This window comes from Mobula hypostoma, chromosome 11 (assembly GCF_963921235.1).
Source record: "Mobula hypostoma chromosome 11, sMobHyp1.1, whole genome shotgun sequence".
Classification (NCBI taxonomy): Eukaryota; Metazoa; Chordata; class Chondrichthyes; order Myliobatiformes; family Myliobatidae; genus Mobula; species Mobula hypostoma.
In genome coordinates, this window is record NC_086107.1 from 91,461,186 (window position 1) to 91,481,074 (window position 19,889).

The window sequence follows — 19,889 nt, forward strand, 5'->3', positions numbered from 1 at the left end:
TCTGGTTGGTTTTGGACCTCCCTATTGGAGGGAATGGTGTGGCCAAATGCTTAGGGCTTTGGGCTCACGATCTGAAGGTCGTGGGTTCAAGTCTCGGCCAGAGCAGCATGTTGTGTCTTTGAGCAAGGCACTTAACACACACTGCTCCAGTCCACCCAGCTGAAAATGGGTACTGGCCAATGCTGGGGGTTAACCTCGTGATAGACTGGCATTCTATCCGGGGGGGCGGGGGAGTCTCGTACTCTCAGTCACTTCATGGCACAGAAACTGGCACAAGCACCGGCCTGATGGGCCACAAAGGCTCGGGATAGACTTTGACTTTTGATTGAATGGAGGAAATGTCCTCTTTATCTTGTTGGCATAACAGGTAGTGTAATGCTTTACAGCGCGGTGAATTCCCGCCGCTCTCTGCAAGGTGTTTGTACGTTCTCTCCGTAGCCATGTGGGCTTTCTTCAGTTACTTTGATTCCCTCCCATGGTCTAAAGATGTACAAGCAAGGGTTAGTAAGTTTTGGGCAGGCTATGTTGGCACTGGAAGCGTGACCACACTTGCAGGCTGCCAAGGACAAAATCCTTGGACTGTGTAGGTTGTTGACTTAAACAACACATTTCACTGTATGTTTTGTTGTTTCAACGCATATGTAACAAATAAAGCTAACCTTTAAATCTTAAAAATCTTTAAACGCAGGATCACGACCTGAAACATCATCCACGCCTCCCCCCACAGATGCTGTTTGACATGCTGAGTTCCTCTCGCAGTTTAGAACCCAGAACCGTACAATGCTGGAACAGTCCCTTCAGATCACTGTCTGTGCTGAACATTACTGGATTAAACAAACACTTTTTACCTACATGTGGTCCATATCCCTCTATTCTCCACATTTTCATGTGCTTGACTAAAAACCTCAAAGTCCTGCATCCTAATTGCTTCTACCACCACTCTGTCAGTCCACTTCAGGCACCCACCACTCTCTGGGTAAAGGACCTGCTCTGCACACCTCTTTCAAACTGAGAACAAAACATATACGCATACAAATTATTCCTTTCCATAGATGCTGCTTGACCTGCTGAGCTCCTCCAGCATTTTGTGTATGTTATTTTGGATTTCCAGCATCTGCATAATCTCCTGTGTGCGTTCTTTAAACTTCTTAGCTTAAAGCTATGCTCTCCAATACTTCACATTTTGACCCAGAGTAAAAGACCCTATTCATCAATGCCTCACACTTGCAAATTTCTAGAGTATCTCATCAAAAACACTTGCAACTTTCTAAGATGTACCGTGGAGAGCATTCAAACTGGCTGCATCACAATAAGACCATAAGATCATAAGACATAGGAGCAGATTTAGGCCATTCAGCCCATCAAGTCTGCTCCACCATTCCATCATGGCTGATTCTAATCCCACTCGACTCCATACACCTGCCTTCTCGCCATAACCTTTGATGCCCTGACCAATCAGGAAACTATCAATTTTTGCTTTCAATATATCTACGGTCTTGACCTCCACAGCTGTCTGTGGCAGAGCATTCCACAGACTCATACTCTCTGGCTAAAAGAATTCCTCCTTACCTCTGTTCTAAAGGGTCACCCCTCAATTCTGAGTCTGTGCCCTCTAGTTCTGGACACCCCACCATAGGAACATCCTCTCCACACCCACCTTATCTGGTCCTTTCAACATTCGATAGTTTTCAATGAGATCTCCCCTGCATTCTTCTAAATTCTCGTGAGTATAGGCCCAAAACTGCCAAATACTCCTCATATGTTAACCCTTTCATTCCTGGAATCATCCTTGTGAACCTCCTCTGGACCCTCTCCAATGACAACAAATCCTTTCTGAGATATGGGGCCCAAAACTGTTGACACTACTCTATGCAGCCCGACTAATGTCTTATAAAGCCTCAGCATTATCTCCTTGTTTCTATATTCTATTCCTCGAAATGAATGCCAACAATGTATTTGCCTTCTTTTCGGCAGACTTGACCTGTAAATTAACCTTCTGGGAATCTTGTACAAGGACTCCTAAGTCCCATTGCACCTCTGATGTTTGAATTCTCTTCGTATTTAGATAACAGTCTGCACTTTTGTTTCTTTTACCAAAATGTATTATCATACATTTCCCAACACTCTATTCCATCTGCCACTTTTTTTGCCCATTCTTCCAATTTGTCTAAGTCTTTCTGCAATCACATTGCTTCCTCAGCACTACCTACCCCTCCACCTATCTTTGTATCATCCGTAAACTTTGCCACAAAGCCATCAATTTCACTATCTAAATCATTGACAAACAATGTGAAAGGTAGCAGTTGCAATACTGACCCCTGAGGAGCATCACTAGTCACTGGCAGCCAATCAGAAAAGGCCCCCTTTGCTGCCTTCTGCCTGTCAGCCATTCCTCTTTTCTGTAATATCACGGGATTTTATCTTGTCAAGCAACCTCATGTGTGGCACTTTATCAAATGCCTTCTGAAAATCCAAATAAATGACATCCACTGCCCACCCATTTGATTCACCCTGCTTGTTACTTCCTCGAAGAACTCTAACAGATTTGTCAGGCAAGATTCCCTTTAGAGAAACCATGCTGACTTTGACTTACCTTATCATTAGTCTCCCAGTACCCTGAAACCTTATCCTTAATAATGGACTCCTACTCTTTTCCAACCACTGAGGTTAGGTTAACGGGCCTATAATTTCCTTTCTTTTGCCTTCCTCCCTTCGTAAAGAGTGGAGTGACATTTGCAATTTTCCAGTACTCTGGAACCATGACAGAATCAAATGATTCTTGAAAGATCATAACCAATGCATCTGCTATCTCTTCTGCAACCTTTCTCAGAACTCTGGGATGTAGTCCATCTGGTCCAGGTGACTTATCCACTGTAAAGAATTTCAGTTTGCCTAGCACCCTTTCCTTTGTAATAGCAATGGCACTCTCTCCTGCTCCCTGACACTCATGGAGCTTTGGCACACTGCTAGTGTCTTCCACTGTGAAGACCGATGCAAAGTACTTATTAAGTTCATCTGCCATTTCTTTGTTCCCCATTACTACCTCACCAGCATCATTTTCCAATGGTCCAATATCAACTCTCATCGGAAGAACTTTTAGTATCTTTTGGTAGTGAAAAAATTTCTAACATCCTGCTTTATATTATCAGTTAGTTTGCCCTCATATTTCGTTTTTTTCCCTTCTAATGGCTTTTTTTAGTTGCCTTTTGTTTGATTTTAAAAGTGTTCCAATCATCCAATTTCCTACTCACTTTTGCAACATTGTATGTCCTTTCCTTGGCTTTTATGCAGTCCTTAACTTCCCTTATCAGCCATGGTTTCCTACCTCTGCCATTTGAGAACTTCTTCTGTGGGATGTATCCGCTTTTATAGATATGTAAAAAGGAAAAGACTGGTAAAGACAAAAGTAGATCCCCTACAGACAGAAACAGGTGAATTGATTATGGGGAGCAAGGACATGGCAGACCAATTAAATAATTACTTTGGTTCTGTCTTCACTAAGGAGGACATAAATAATCTTCCAGAAATAGTAGGGGACAGAGGGTCCAGTGAGATGGAGGAACTGAGCGAAATACATGTTAGTAGGGAAGTGGTGTTAGGTAAATTGAAGGGATTGAAGGCAGATAAATCCCCAGGGCCAGATGGTCTGCATCCTAGAGTGCTTAGGGAAGTAGCCCAAGAAATAGTGGATGCATTAGTGATAATTTTTCAAAACTCGTTAGATTCTGGACTAGTTCCTGAGGATTGGAGGGTGGCTAATGTAACCCCACTTTTTAAAAAAGGAGGGAGAGAGAAACCGGGGAATTATAGACCGGTTAGCCTAACGTCGGTGGTGGTGGTGGGGAAACTGCTGGAGTCAGTTATCAAAGACGTGATAACAGCACATTTGGAAAGCGGTGAAATCATCGGAAAAAGTCAGCATGGATTTGTGAAAGGAAAATCATGTCTGACGAATCTCATAGAATTTTTTGAGGATGTAACTAGTAGAGTGGATAGGGGAGAACCAGTGGATGTGGTATATTTGGATTTTCAAAAGGATTTTGACAAGGTCCCACACAGGAGATTAGTGTGCAAACTTAAAGCACACGGTATTGGGGGTAAGGTATTGATGTGGATGGAGAATTGGTTAGCAGACAGGAAGCAAAGAGTGGGAATAAACGGGACCTTTTCAGAATGGCAGGCGGTGACTAGTGGGGTACCGCAAGGCTCGGTGCTGGGACCCCAGTTGTTTACAATATATATTAATGACTTGGATGAGGGAATTAAATGCAGCATCTCCAAGATTGTTCCTGATGTTGGGGAAGTCCAGAATGAGGGGTCACAGTTTGAGGATAAAGGGGAAGCTTTTTAGGACTGAGATTAGGAAAAACTTCTTCACACAGAGAGTGGTGAATCTGTGGAATTCTCTGCCACAGGAAACAGTTGAGGCCAGTTCATTGGCTATATTTAAGAGGGAGTTAGATATGGCCCTTGTGGCTACGGGGATCAGGGGGTATGGAGGGAAGGCTGGGGCGGGGTTCTGAGTTGGATGATCAGCCATGATCATAATAAATGGTGGTGCAGGCTCGAAGGGCCGAATAGCCTACTCCTGCACCTATCTTCTATGTTTCTATGTTTCTATGTTTCTAACCTACACCTTGTGAACTATTCCCAGAAATTCAACTACCTCTGCTCTGCTATCATCCCCGCCAGTATCCCCCTCCAATCCACCTGGGCTGCTTCTCTCTCATGGCTCTGTAATTCCCTTTATTCCATTGTGATACTGATACTGCTGACTTAAGCTTCTTCCTCTCAAATTGCAGTATGAATTCAATCATACTATTATCACTGTCTCCTAAGGGTTCCTTTACCTTAAGTTCCCTAATAAAATCTGGATTATTATTCAACACCCAATCTAAGATAGCCTTTTCCAGAGTAGGCTCAAGCAAAAGCTGCTCTAAAAAGCCATCTCGTAGGCATTCAGCAAATTCCCTCTCTTATAAAGGCCAATTTACACTTGTGCGTCAAATTGACGCCCTAAGTACGGCGTAGCCGCGTACCCCACACCGTACCCTACACCGTAGCCTGACGCGCACCTCCCCAAAAATGTAATTACGCAGACAGCAACAACTGTGATTGGTCCGCTTGGTAGATTCGCATTTCCTCCTACGCTGCAATAGCTTCCCATTGGGCGACTGAAGGGCATGGAAGGAACTCTGGCTGCAATGCTTTTCATAAAGCTTTACAGACCTCCGAAATTATGGAGGACCCTGTGCTTGATGCCAGTTTGTAGCTAGTTGCTACAGCCTGTTGACTTCCACCTGAAGCTAAAACTCGAATGGTGATTGCCAGTCTCAGAGTATACTGTGCGTACACTGATGCGAAATAAATGGTTGGAGACGATGAACCAAATTGTCAAATCAACCTGCCGACATCCGAAAATATTTGAAATGCATTTCCTCGTCCAGGTCCCTCAGTGGCCGGACAAGCACAGGAAATTCACCCTCCTTCAGTTTCAGTCGCCATTGTTTGAAGTTTGAGTTTCTTCGTGTAGAGTTTCAACACGAGAAAACTCAACACGGTGGCATAGAAACCCCACCGCCGACTAGTGTTTTGGCGGTGAATTGCAGAGCGACGCAGACACACCAACGCACAAGTATAAATGCTCACAACGGTGTAGGCCACTTGCATAGGCTACTACGCAGAAGTATAAATCAGCCTTTAAACAACACCAACATGATTCTCTCAATCCCCTTGCACATTGAAGTCTAATGCAATGCTAATGTACACCTTTTACCAGAAAGATGAAGTAAATAAAAAGAAAATAAAAGTAAAATAAATAAATTGTAAATCAAAAATAGAACACATGAAATCGGAGCAGGAGTTGGCCATCTGGCCCGTCGATCCTGCTCTTCCTTTAAATCTATCTTTAATAAATTTAATGTGGTAGCCTCTGCTTTTTCCCTGGCCAGATAATACCACAGGTTCACTACCCTCTGGGAAATTTAGTTTCTCCTCATCTTCATCCTAAATCTATTCCCATGAATCTTGAGGCTATAACCCTAGATCTAATTTCATCTACCAGTGGAAGCAACTTTTCTGATTTCATCTACCAGTGGAACTAACTTTCCTCACTCTCACTTCTCTACCGTGTTGTTAGCTGTATCTGTTTCTATGAGATCTCCACCCCTCTCAGTGCATTAGGATGCATGTTGTACCTTGCTGATTTCAAACCCAAAAACTTCCTCAAAGTACGCCGGCTGGCTGATCAGGAGCAGGTAGAAGGTCCAACTGCGACAGAAGTTGGCCACGATGATGGCGTAGACAGGCATTGAGGTGAAAAACCTGCGCCAGGGCGCCTTGAATTTCTGTCAGAAGACGCAACCAAGAAGAGAATCAGGCCAAGGTCAAGATCACAGTGAACCTGCCCACCCCTCCCACTCCTCACCCACCACATCCCCAGTCTCTCAACAAGACTTCAAATCAAACAACCCAGTGTACCTGTGGGTGTTGTCCATTACTCCCACTGCCTTCCTCCTTCCTTATGGTCCTGTAAATAACCTCAATCTTCTCTCAGATTTATTCCCGATGATCCCAGGAATGCAGGGGTTAACACAGGAGCAGCACTTGACAGCTCTGGGCCTAGACTCACTGGAGTTTAGAAGAATGAGGGGGGATCTAATTGAAAACTATCAAACATTGAAAGGCCTAGACAGGGTGGATGTTGAGAGGATGTTTTTCAATAGTGGGGGAGTCTAGGACCAGAGGGCACAGACTCAGAATAGAAGGACATCCTTTAAGAAGAGAATTAAGGAGGAATTTCTTTAGGCAGAGGGTGGTGAATCTGTAGAATTCATTGCTACAGATGGCTGTGGTGGCCAAGTCATTGGCTATATTTAAAGCAGAGGTTGAAGGTTCTTGATTAATAAGGGTGTCGGATGTTATGGGGAGAAGGCAGGAGACTGGAGTTGGGAGGGATAGTAAATCAGCCATGATGCAATGGTGGAGCAGACCTCCCATGCCGAATGGCCTAATTCTGTTCCTATGTCTTATGGTCTTATGGTTTGTATATCCTGTCCCTTTAAATTACGGGACAGGAGCAGTGGTGGCAAAGCTGAAGCTTGATCTGAGGATCCTTGGGGGGGGGGAGATTTCATTTTCATGGCACATGGAAGCTGTTCCTGATGAGGGTCTAATTGGGAGTAGGAGTAGAGGTGGGACAAAGGCCGATCCTACCCGTTTCCTTGTGAGCTTAGAGGAAACACACCTATTCCTCCTGACCTCCCCCCCACCACAGGAAGAAGTGGTTTAAAGCCTTTCAGAAAATGCGAAGCTCTGCCCAAGCAGGGGATCGAGCCGCTGTCACACACTAAACGCTGGAGGAGCTCAGAACGTCAGGCAGCATCTACGGAGGGCAATAAACAGTCAATGTCTTGGGCTGGGACCCTTCATCTGGACTGGAAAGGAAGGGGTCAAACGTCAAAATAAGCAGGTGGGGAAGGAGTGCGAGCTGGCAGATGACTGTGGGCAGCCAGAAGGGGGCATGGAAAACGAGAGAAGGGGGAAGGGGAGAAATTACTGGAAGTTAGAGAAATTGATGTTCAGGCCACCAGGTTGGAGGCTAACTCGATGAATATGAGGTGTTGCTCCTCCAACCTGAGAGTGTCCTCCTCATGGCATTAGAGGAGGCTAAGGCCTGACATGTTGGGATGGGAATGGGGATGCCATCAGGAAATCCTGCCTGTTGTGAACGGAGCAAAAGTGCTCGACAAAGCGGCCCCCCCCCAATCTACGTCGGGTGTCGCCAGTGTAGAGAAGGCTGTACTGGGAGCACTGGACTCTGTAGATGACTCTGACTGATGCTCAGGTATTGCCTCACCTGGAGGGACTATTTGGGGCCTTGAAGGGAGGAGGTGAATGGGCAGGTGTAGCACTTGTGCCTCTTGCTGGGTTAAGTGCCAGGAGGGAGATTGTTGGGGTGGGATGAATGGACAAGGGAGTCACAAAAGGAGGGATCCCCGCAGAAAGTAGAGAGTGGGGGGGGGGGAAGGGAGGGAGGGAAAGATGTGTTTAATGATAGGATCCTGTGGAAGATGCATAAAATGCTGGATGTGGAGGCTTGTGTGGTGCAGGCCCAGTTGGTATCCCTTGGCTTCCTCATCAAACTGTGACTCTGGGAGGACCCTCATCCCTGCACCAGCAGGATCTGGGTTTGAATCCCACTTCACCCTCTGTTCAAGATGTGGGACGTAGAGAAAGGACACACTCACCGCTAGAGGGTTCATAAGGTTGGCACCTTCTCCAATGGCTTCCTCTATATAGGTCTTCTCCTCCTCAGAAATGGTGGGGTGTTTGGCGGGACTCTCGAAGGACACCAGTAGCCAAAACACGTACCATACCAAGCCAAAGCTTCCTGATGGCCAAGAGAAAGGTGGAAAGAGATTTATTTCAGAACGTCCAATATCTTTGTGTATGGAATGAGCTGCCAGAGGAGGTACAATAGTATCATTTAAGAAGCACTTGGACGGGTACATGGAGGAACAAGCCTTGCAGGGATATGGGATGAACGCAGGGAATCGGGACTAGCTGGATCGGCTTTGCAGTCAGCATGGACTGATTGGGCCGAAGGGTCTATGTTCATGCTATGTTGTTCTATGACTCTGTTCCCTCCAACATGCCCTGACAGAGACACAGAGTCATTCTGGAGGGAAATAGGCCCTTTGACCTCATTGTCCATGTGTTATCTAAGGAGCTGATCCCATCTGCTCTCATTTGGCCCACAGCTCTCTAAACCTCTCCTATCCATGGACCTACCCCGATGATGAGGAGAGATAATGTGTTTGCCTCAATCACTATTTCTGGCAACTTGTTCCAAATACGCACTTTCCTTCACACGAAGAAGTTGCCCCTGAAGTCCCACTTAAAGTTCTCACCTCTGATCTTAAGCCTACCTACGACCTCTTGCTTCTTGCACTTCCTCCCTGGTAAAAGAGACTTTGTGCTTCCACCCTGTCTCTGTCTTTCATGATCTTATCTACCTCTATCAAGTCTCTGCTCATCTCCAGTATTCCAGGAAATAACGTCCCAATCTACGCAGACTCTCAAAACTCATACCCCCAAGTCCAGGCAACCTCCTGGTAAAACATTCATGGAATGATGCAACACAGAAAATGGTTCTTCAGGCCCCTGTGCTGGCCGTCAACCGCTTATACTGACCCCATTCTCCCCCACTGACCCATAAACTTATCCCCCCCTACAGATTCTACCAGGGACAATTTACAGTGAAACCCACTGACACGCACGATGTGGATGTGGGAGGAAGTTGGAGCTCCTTGGAGGGACATGCAGACTCCACACAGACATCTTCACTGATCCAGGGCACCGGAGCAATGAAGAATCAAATCCCATTTACGATCATCCTACACCAAACAGCACAGTACAGACCCTCCAGCCCATGATGTTGTGCTCCCCCTTTTAACCTACACTGACATATGCTCCGCACATTCCTGTTGTTATTCCAGATTCTGTGCCTCACCTACATGATGAGAACCCCCTCACGTCTTTGGGATGCGGGTGGAGATCGGATCACCCGGAATAAACCTCCAAATTCTACAGGTGCAGCACCCGAGGTGGGGATTGAACCTGGCTCTCTGGTGGCTCTGTGAGGCAGTGGCTCTACCTGCTGGGCCAGCTTGTTGCCCTGTGTATCTCAGCATCAGTTCCTGGTTACGGAGAGCACCCCAAAGGCAGACAGAAACAGTTCACACCAGTATCACCATTCGAGCTGTTGTGTCAATGCCAGGTTAATGGCATTTGGCTATCACTTTTAGGTCACATGACTGTCACATGGGTGTGGCTAAGCATTCTTCTGTGTTTTGGGGTTAAGTGTCCCTCGGGGACAGGTCCCTCCTCCTGGCGCTTACTCAATGTTGACAAAAATAGAACGTAGAACATTATAGCTCACTACAGGCCCTTCGGGCCACAATATTGTGCTGGCATTTTAACCTACCCTAAGGTCACTCTAACCCTTCCCTCCCATATCTTTCAATTTTTCTATCATCCATGTGCTTATCTAAGCATCTCTTAAATGTTCCTAATGTATCTGCCTCTACCACCACCCTTGGTAACGCATCTCATGCACCCACCACTCTCTGTAGAAGACCGACCTTTGACACCCCCCCTGTAGAACATAGGAATCTACAGCACATTACAGGCCCTTCAGCCCACAATGTTGCGCTGACCATGTAACCTACTCTGGAAACTGCCTAGAATTACCCTAGCGCACAGACCTCTATTTTTCCAAGCTCCATGTATCTGTGCAAGAGGCTGTTAAAATACCCTGTTGTATCAGCCTCCACCACCATTGCCAGCAGTGCATTCCATGCACCTATCACTCTCTGTGTGAAAAACTTACCCCTGACATCCCCTCTGTACCTGCTTCCAAGCACTGTAAAACTACGTCCACTTGTGTTAGCCATTTCAGCCCCGGGAAAAAGCCTCTGGCTATCCACATGATCAATGCCTCTCATCATCTTATACACCTCTATCAGGTCACATGTCATACTCCATTGCTCCAAGGAGAAAAGGCTGAGTTCACTCAATCTATTCTCATAAGGTACGCCCTCCAATCCAGGCAACATCCTCGTAAATCTCCTCTGCGCTCTCTCCATAATATCCATATCCTTCCTGTGGTGAGGTGACCAGAACTGAACACAGTGCTCTGAGTGGGACCTAATGAAGGTCTTGTATAGCTGTAGCATTACATCACGGCTCTTAAACTCATTCCCACGGATGATGAATGCCAACACACCATCCGCCTTCTTAACAACACTGTCAACCTGCACAACAGATTTGGGTGTCCTATCGACACAGACCCCAGGATCTCTCAGATCCTGCAAACTGCCAAGAGTCTTACCATTTATATTATACTTTCCTCCAATCACCTTAAAATTATGCCCCCTTGTATTAGCCATTTCCGCTTTGGGAGAAAAACCTCTGGCTGTCCGCTCAATCTATAAACACAAGGGGGCTGGAAGTCCAGAGTGGAATGCACAAAATGCAGGAGGAACTCAGCAAGCCAGGCAGCGTCAATGGAGAGGAACAATGAGTCGACGTTTCGGGCCGACACCCTTCATCAGGACTGGAAAGGAGGGGGGGAGGACAGAAACCAGAATAAGAAAGTGTGTGGGGGGGAGAGTAGGGTGAGGGGCAACGAGTACAAGCTGGAAGGTGAGAGGTGAAGCCAGGTGAGGGGAAAGTAAGTGGGTGGGGGTAGGGGGGGAATGAAGTGAGAAGCATGGAGCTGATTGGCAGAAGAAGTAAAGGGCTTAAAGAAGAAGGAATATGATTGGGGAGGAGAGTGGACCGTGGGAGAAAGGGAAGGAGGAGGGGCACCCGAGGGTGGTGATCGGCAGGTGAGGAGAAGAGAAGGGTAAGAGGGGAGGCAGAATGGGGAATGGAAAAGGAGAGAAGGGGGAAGAGGAGAGAAATGACCAGAACTCACCTGCCTATCACTTCCCTCTGCCCCTCCTTCTTACCAATACCACTACCAATGATCAAAGGCCAGCCGGGGGTGGAGATGTGGATTGTCCACTGTGTACTGCCGTGCTCCTCGAACCCCACTTGCTGTCCCTCAGCACGTACCGTAGACATAGAAGACCGAGCTCCACCCTGAGTACTGGACGAGGACTCCCGCGAGGGGCATGGCCACAACAGCTCCAGCATAGGAACCTATGGAGAGAATACAACACAAGACTCACGTGTACACCGAAACATACAGTGAAATGTGTTATTTGTGTTAACAACCAACACACCCAAGGATGTGCTGGGGGCAGTCTGCAAATGTTGTTGCACATTCAGGTACCAACATAGAATGGTCACAGTGCCTGGCACACAGCAAGTTACTGCACAGAACAACACAGAGCACAAGCAACAAAACAAACCCCATTCCTCCCTCCCTCCCACCCACGCACCTGGACAGTCCTCCACAGGCCACATTTTAGTTCTGAAGCCTCCCCCCCTCCCCCCTCCATCCTTCACCTCCACCCTCCCCCCTCCACCCTCCACCCTCCACCCTCCACCCTCCACCCTCCACCCTCTGCCCTCCATCCACCACCTCCACCCTCTGCCCTCCACCCTCCACCCTCCACCCTCTGCCCTCCACCCACCACCTCCACCATCCACCCTTCCACCCTCCCCTTTCCGCCCTCCACCCACCACATCTACCCTCCACCCTCCCACCTTCCCCCTCCACTCGCCACCTCCACCCCCACCCTTTGCCCTCCAGCCTCCACCCTCCACCTGCCACCTCCACCCTCTGCCCTTCACCCTCCACCCTCCACCCTCTGCCCTTCACCCTCCACCCTCCACCCTCTGCCCTTCACCCTCCACCCTCCACCCTCTGCCCTCCACCCATCACCTCCACCCTCCACCTTCTACCCTCTAGCCTACAAGTGAGGATTAGTGATCTGCTGATCACTGGCAGTCAGACTGGAGGAAAAGAGATCAAAACTGTTTTAAGGCGCCGCAGAGCTGCAGCTGACAGTTCCACTGACCCCTGTTCAATTCAAAGCTCAAAGTAAATTTATAAAAGTACACAATGTCACCATAGACAGCCCTGAGATTTATTTTCCTGAGAGCATACTCAGTAAATCCAAGGTTAGGGTGGGATTAGTGTAAATGGACAGTTTGCTGAAGGGCCTGTGCTATCTCTCTCTGCAGCACTGTCAGCACTAATTTGCTAATGAAACATTTAAATTTATGTTCAAAAGTCCAAAGTAAATTTATTATTGAAGTACATATATATCACCATATACAACGCTGAGATTCATTTTCTTGTGGGCATTCACAGTAAATACAAGAAACACAACAGAAGCAATGAAAGACCATCCCCAACAGGACAGACAAACAACCAATGTGCCAAAGACAGCAAACTGTGCAAATAAAAAAGGAAAAAAAGAACTAATAATAATAAATAAATAAACAATAATTAGTGAGAACGTGAGATGAAAAGTCCTTGAAAGTGAGTCCATAGGTTGTGGGAACAGTTCAGTGATAGGGTGAGTGAAGTTGTCCCCACTAGTTCAAGAGCCTGATGGTTGATGTTCCTGAACCTGCTGGTGTGAGTCCTGAGGCTCCTGCACCTTCTTCCTGATGGCGGCAGTGAGAAGAGAGCATGGCCTGTATGGTGGGGTCCTTGCTGATGGACGCTGCTTTCTTGCGACAGGTCTCCATGTGGATGTGCTCAATGATGGAGAGGGCTTCACCCATGATGGACTGGGCCATATCCCTTACTTTTTGCAGGATTTTCCACTCAAGGGCATTGGTGTTTCTATGCCAGATGAAACCAGTCAATGTACTCTCCACCACACATCTATAGATGTTTGTCAAAGTTTTAGTCGTCATACCAAATCTTTGCAAACTTCAAAGGAAGTCGAGGTGCTGCTGTGCCTTCTTTGTTAATTGCACTTATGTGTTGGACCAAAGACAGGTCCTCTGATGTGATAACACTGAGGGATTTAAAGTTGCTGATCCTCTCCACTGCTGATCTCCCGATGAGGACTGGCTCATGGACCTCTGGTTTCCTCCTCCTGAAGCCAATAATCAGCTCCTTGGTCTTGCTGACATTGAGTGAGAGGTTGTTGCTGAGGCACCACTCAGCCAGATTTTCTATCCCCTCCTAAGTGACGAACCGTCACCACCATTGATTTGGTCAACAACTGTGCTGTTGTCAGCCAACTTAATTACGGCATTGGAGCTGTGCTGAGCCTCACAGTCGTAAGTGTAAAGCGAGTAGAGCAGGGGGCTAAGCACACAGCCTTGTGGTGCACCTGTGCTGATGGAGATTGTGCAGGAGATGTTGTTACCAATCTGAACTCACTGTGGTGTGCAAGTGAGGAAATCCAAGATCCACAAGAAAGGTTCAATTCCAACATCCAGAGCTGCCTGTGTGAAGTTTGCACATTTTCCCTGTGACCATGTTGGCCTTCTCCTGTGTACCCCGGTGTCCTCCCACATTCCAAAAGTGTGTGGGCTGGTGGCCACAGAAATTTGCCCCTCATTCTGTGAGGGACGAGTGGACGGGCATGTGAGGAGAATGAAATTGGATTTTTTAAAAAACCAAAATAAACTTTATTCTTAATATGAAATTACTTACAAGAATAAACAATGCAATAACTTTTCATCCTTGCATTCATAGTCAATGTGTAAAGTAGTTACATTCCTTAAAACCAATAGGACTGTTGTCACTCATTTGGCCCCTGAAGGAGGTGCACCTTCACAATAATTGAGGGGCTTCCTCACCCAACTCGGCTCCTCCCTGTCTGGTAGCGGAAGAACCCTACACTGGGTTCTTCCCCATCGAGCCCCTGCAGCGGCTGCACCATCGCACAAACTGGAAAAAGATTGTGCGATCTCCCGTTGAAGGGTCTCGACCAAAAAAAAATCGACTGCTCGTTCCCCTCCATAGATGCTGCCTGACCTGCTGAGTTCCTTGGGCCATCTTGGTTGTGTTGTTCAGGCTCTCCAGCACCTGATTGGTCGAGTCTCCCTGTCAGTCAGACAGCCCTCATTGCTGATACTTTTACAACTATCATTCAGGACTATTCAAAGAGACGTGCTTGTGACTTTATTTTTGGCTTTGCATTCGTGACCTGGAGTTTGAGCTTCAGTATATGGAGGTTCCAGGATAAGCATAGGGTCTGCTGGACAAGGAGGCTGGTGATTCAGCATGCAGTGCAGGGCCCTTGCTGAAGCCCCTCCTACTACTGAGTGCATTTACAAGGAGTGTTGTCACAAGAAAGTAGCATCCTTCATCAAGGACCCCCAAAACCCAGGCCATTCTCTTTTCTTACTTCTACCATCAGACAGGAGATACAGGATCCCTGGCTCCCACACAACCAGGTTTTGGAACAGTTATTACTCTACAACCATCAGGCTCCTGAACCAGAGGAGATAACTTCACTCACCTCGATTCTGAACTTACTCCACAACCTACGGACTGACTTTCAAGGACTCTACAACTCACGTTCTCAATATTATTTATTTATTTTTTTGTATTTACACAATTTGTCTTCTTTTGCACATTGGCTGTTTGTCAGTCTTCATTTGGTTTACATAAATTCTATTGTGTTTCAACATTTTCTTGTAAATGCCTGCAAGAAAATGAATCTCAAGGGATTACCAAAATAGGGTGACATATACAGTACGTACTTTGATAATGTTTACCTGTCTTTGACAAAGTTCACTGCACTGTGAGCATGATTGTGGCATAATGTGTGGGCTGTGGGATGTCTGAGTCTCACTCCAGTCAGGAAAAATGGAACAGCAGTCACAGATGGGTTAAACAGTCGGCACTTTGGGCTGAGGCTCTTCATCAGCTCGCCGAAACGTTGATCGTTTACTCTTCTCCATGGATGCTGCCTGACCCGTAGAGTTCCTCCAGCATTTTGTGTGTGTTACTGTTGATCCACTTGACCCGAAACAGGAGTTTGTGGGTCATGGCAGTCAAAGCTCAAAATGGGCATGGCACCTGATGATGATGACTCGAGATTTTCAGCCTCTCAGAGTTTCTAGTGTTATAGATGGGAGGGTTGGGATGGGGATTTCTACTCTAGATTTCCAGCGTCTCAGAACCCCTAGTGTTATAGGTGGGGAGAACGGGATGGGGATTTCTTTATGCTATTTGAATCCACTCCCTGTTAAGGTGCAATGGTAACATGGTCTCTGTTAGAACCACTACATGCTGCTTTGGTGTTGGCCTTCACCACAGAGTTCAGCATGGTCCGCAGGAACGAAGGTTTACCAGGATTCCACTCTTGTGGGACAACGAATACACCAGCTGGCCTTCCACAGTCAGGGAGTGGTATGTCGGAGTTGGGAAATTATGTTGCAGTTGCGTAAGTCATTGGTGAGATTGATGAGAGATCTGAGTACAGTTTTGGCCAACTTGTTCTTGCAAAGATGTGGTTAAAATAGAAGGAATGCAGGAACGACTTACAAGGATGTTACCAGGATGAGAAGGTCTGAGTTATAGGGAGAGATAGACCAGGCTGGGTCTTCTTTCCTCAGGAAGTAGGAGAATAAGGGGCAAAATATGGAAATGTTTAAATTTCTGATCTAAAAACCTTATAAAAATGTTTAAAATTATGAGAGGCATCGCTCAGATGGACACTAACAGTCTTTTCCCTAGGATAGGGAGGGACAGTATTAAGGGGCATAAATTTAGGTTGGGAAGGGAACGATTTGAAAGGGACCCAAAGAGTAACAGACAGTGGTGAGTACATGGAATGAAATGCCCGAGGAAGTGGTTGCGGCAAGCACACGACTATCACGGAGGCAGCACTTTGATAGGTACATGGAGGGGCAGGACTGAGAGGAACATGGGCTGAATACAGGAAATTGGGAGTAGCTGGGTGGGAACCAAAAGTAAAGATTAGCTTTAGTTGTCACACGTACATCGAAACACGCGGCGAAAAGCATCCTTTCTGCCAATGACCAGCGCCATCGAAGGATGTGCTGGGGATGGTCTGCAGCCAACAACATGCCGAGAGCTCATCAATGCTAGCTTGTCTGTCTTTGGAATGTGGGAGGAAACTGGAGAACGTGGAGGAAAACCACACTGTCTTCGGGAGAAAGTACAAACTCCTTACAGACATTGGGGAATTGAACCCCGATCGCTGATCTCTAGTGCTGTAAAGCATTGCACCAGCTACTACGCTACCACGCCAAGGCCAGCATTGACTGACTGCGCCGAAGGGCCTGTATCTGTGCCGTATTGCTTTATGGCTCTATAGAACACAAGGGAGTAGAGACAGGATAGGCACTTCAGCCCATGATGATGTACCTCACTAATTAAACTAACCAATGACTCCTAATTAACTGACTCTTCCCCGCCCATTGACCTTATCCCTCCCTTCTCTGCATGTTTCCGTCTCCGTCTCCGTCTCCGTCTGGTTTGTGAGCAGCCGAACATCGGACATGGTCCCTACAAAGGACTGTGAGAATGGTTGAGAGGAGCATTGGGGGTCTCCCTACCAACCATCGGGGACATTTATCAGGAGCAGGGCCCTTAGTATTATCAAGGGTCCCACCCATCCATCCAGCAGCCTTTTTGACTTTCTACCATCCGATGCAAAAAAGACAAGAACGGCCAGGATGGGAAACAATTTCTTCCCCCAGGCCATTAGGCTTCTGAACTCCCTGCCGCATCACATTCAAAATGTCACTGGCTAATCTGTTCTGTACCCTACAATATTTAATTTATGAACTTCGCTTTGTTTATTTATGAGTAAGTCATCTGTAGATTTTATCCTTCCTATCACAAGTTATTCTGTGTTACGTGTACTACTGTACTTTGCACCCTTGTCTGGAGAAACATTGTCTCATTTGCGGTATACATGTATATAGTTAAATGACAATAAACTTGACTAGATACGTGGAGCTTCCTTCCACCTATTCTCGTCTAAACCTAGCAGCGTAAATCTCACATTCATTATTCCTTAAGTGGTTGGCCAGCATCCCATCCTCCCAGTATTCACACTACCATACCTTACAGAGTGACTTTCATGCCCTCACCACTCCTTTGGATAACAAAGGTTTTCCTTTGTTGAATCTCCCCTATTGTTGTTGAACTTCCTGATTGGGCGGCATGGTCGAGTAGCGGTTAGTGTAAAACACTACAGCACCAGCAATCAGGGATCAATTCCCACCGGTAAGTATAACAGTTTACAGTGCCAGTGACTGGGGTTCAAATCCTGCTGCTGTCTGTAAGGAGTTTGAACGTTCTCCCCATGACCATGTGAGGTTCCTCCAAGTTCTCCGTTTCCTCCCACAGTAAAAAAACATACCGGTTAGGGGTGGTACGTTGTGTGCATGCTATATAGGCGCCAGCAGTGTGGCATATTGATCTTCGATATTTCGATGTACGTGTGACAAATTAAGTTTTAATCTTTGAATTTATGGTCAATTTTTAACTCCGATGTCTTGGGGTTATGTGCTTTTCCTCAGCGGGAATATTTCCTTGGCTTCCACTCAATGGAGCTTGTTAGTCCTCCTGGCCCCCTTGCCACTCTCTCCATATCTCTCAATAATTCATCTCTCATTGACCGCAGTACCAAGGGTAGTCTCACTAATCAGCTTAACCTCCCCACTCCCCAGTTCAGTGTCTGGAGAAGCACGATGTTTGGTTTCCTTCCTTCATGTTTCTCCGAACCTGTGGTGTATGTTTTACTGACAGACAGCCCTGGACACCGGGAAGGGTCCAGCCTATCCAGTCTCTTATTACAGCGTCCTCTGGAAACTCCAGACCGGCTACGGCACGAGCTTCAGGGCGGGGATGAACACGTTAACCGTCACAGTATAGTTACCGCAGAACGAGGTGGTGGCAAGCCGGCTTCGCTCTAGCGGAGGTGCCCACTTACTCCAAATCCCATGGCAGGCTGGATATGTCACCCCCTAAAGGCAAGTAACCACAAGGAAATATCAGTCTCCATGGCCAGTTATTGGAAGGAACAAGATTTAATTCACTGTTTCAAGATTCAGGCTCAAGATTGTCATCTTCAGTACGCGAGCGTAAAGGAGAAAGAAATGGTTGTTACTCTAGATCCAGTGCAGCAGTAAAGAAACACAATAAAAAAACACATAATTAATATAAATAAATGAGCAATTCTATAAAACACAACGGACAAGCAATTGTTTGAGTGTGGTTGTACACACACACACACACAAACACACACGTATATATGTGTTTAGTTTATATACATAGACTGATAGTCTGTACACAATGTGACGCTAGGTGCAGCAGTATCTGTACATAAGGTGACTGACAGGAAATGATAAAGTGACAAAGTGACTCTTTTCCAGAGAAACGTTTCTAGTTAGCAGCAGGACACGTGGAAACACAGCAAGACAGTGACTGTGTCTGCAGAAAAGAATGAGACACGAGGCTTTCGGCAGATACTGCGTATGGGGATTGGCAGATAGCAAGGACACAGAGACGGCAAGGACAGAGTGGATAACAAGGACACAGAGGATACCAAGAACACAGTGGATAACAAAGACACAGAGACATCAAGGACACAGGGGATAACAAGGACGCAAGGGATAACAAGGACACAGGGGATAACAAGGACACAGTAGATTACAAGGGCACAGCAAGCCAGGGCAGAGGGGGGAAAAAGCTGGAGTCTGGATTGCTGCATGTCAGTTTTTTAAAATCTATAATCTCTGACATTCCTGCAATTTCTCCCCCTCCCCTTCTCTCTTTTTCTGTTCCCCATTTTGCCTCCCCTCTCACTCCTTCCCTTTTACTCAATTGTCCATCATCTCCCTCTGGGGACCCTCCTCCCTCCCCTTCTCCAATGGTCCACTCTCCTTTCCTATCACATTTCTTCTTCTTCAGTCTGTTACTTCTTCCACCTATCACCTCTCAGCTTCTTTCTTTATCCCGCCCCCCCCCACCTTCCCCATCCTTCACTTGGTCTCACCTATCACCTTTCATCTGGTACTCCTCCCCCCTTCTCCCCACCTCCATATTCTGGCCTCTGTCTGCTTCCTTTTCAGTCCTGATGAAGGGTCTTGACCCAAAATGTCAACTGTTTGTTCCCCTCTACAAATGCTGCCTGACCTGCTGAGTTCCTCCCGCATTTTGTGTGTGTCACTCTGGATTTTCATAATCTACAGAATCTCTTGTGCTCACACTTTTGAATCTCCCTGCAGCAGGAGCTCAAGTCACAGTTTCTTCACACCTCTGAGTGAAAGACCTCTGCTATCACTCCGAACACCTCTTGTGCAGATTCTCCTTAAATTTGGTCCTGGACAGTGATGGCAGAGCCCTGCCACAGTCACCCAAACTGCCAGCTCTGCCGGAGTGTGGAGCATTAGCAGTCTGTCCAGTTGTGGAAGGCGACAGT

The 19,889-nt window shown here is 46.8% G+C and overlaps 1 protein-coding gene across 1 annotated transcript in view; it reads right to left on the bottom strand.

Annotated features, from left to right (window-relative positions):
- The window catches only part of LOC134353940 (vesicular glutamate transporter 1), a 130,756-nt gene that overhangs the window by 19,974 nt on the left and 90,893 nt on the right, over positions 1-19,889 (bottom strand). Inside the window, exons 5-8 of the mRNA XM_063062514.1 lie at positions 18,345-18,432; positions 11,623-11,709; positions 8,250-8,392; positions 6,198-6,347 (exon numbers count right to left, since the gene is read on the bottom strand). Of these exons, the coding sequence (XP_062918584.1) occupies positions 6,198-6,347; positions 8,250-8,392; positions 11,623-11,709; positions 18,345-18,432 (468 nt within the window). The remainder of the gene's footprint in view (positions 1-6,197; positions 6,348-8,249; positions 8,393-11,622; positions 11,710-18,344; positions 18,433-19,889) is intronic.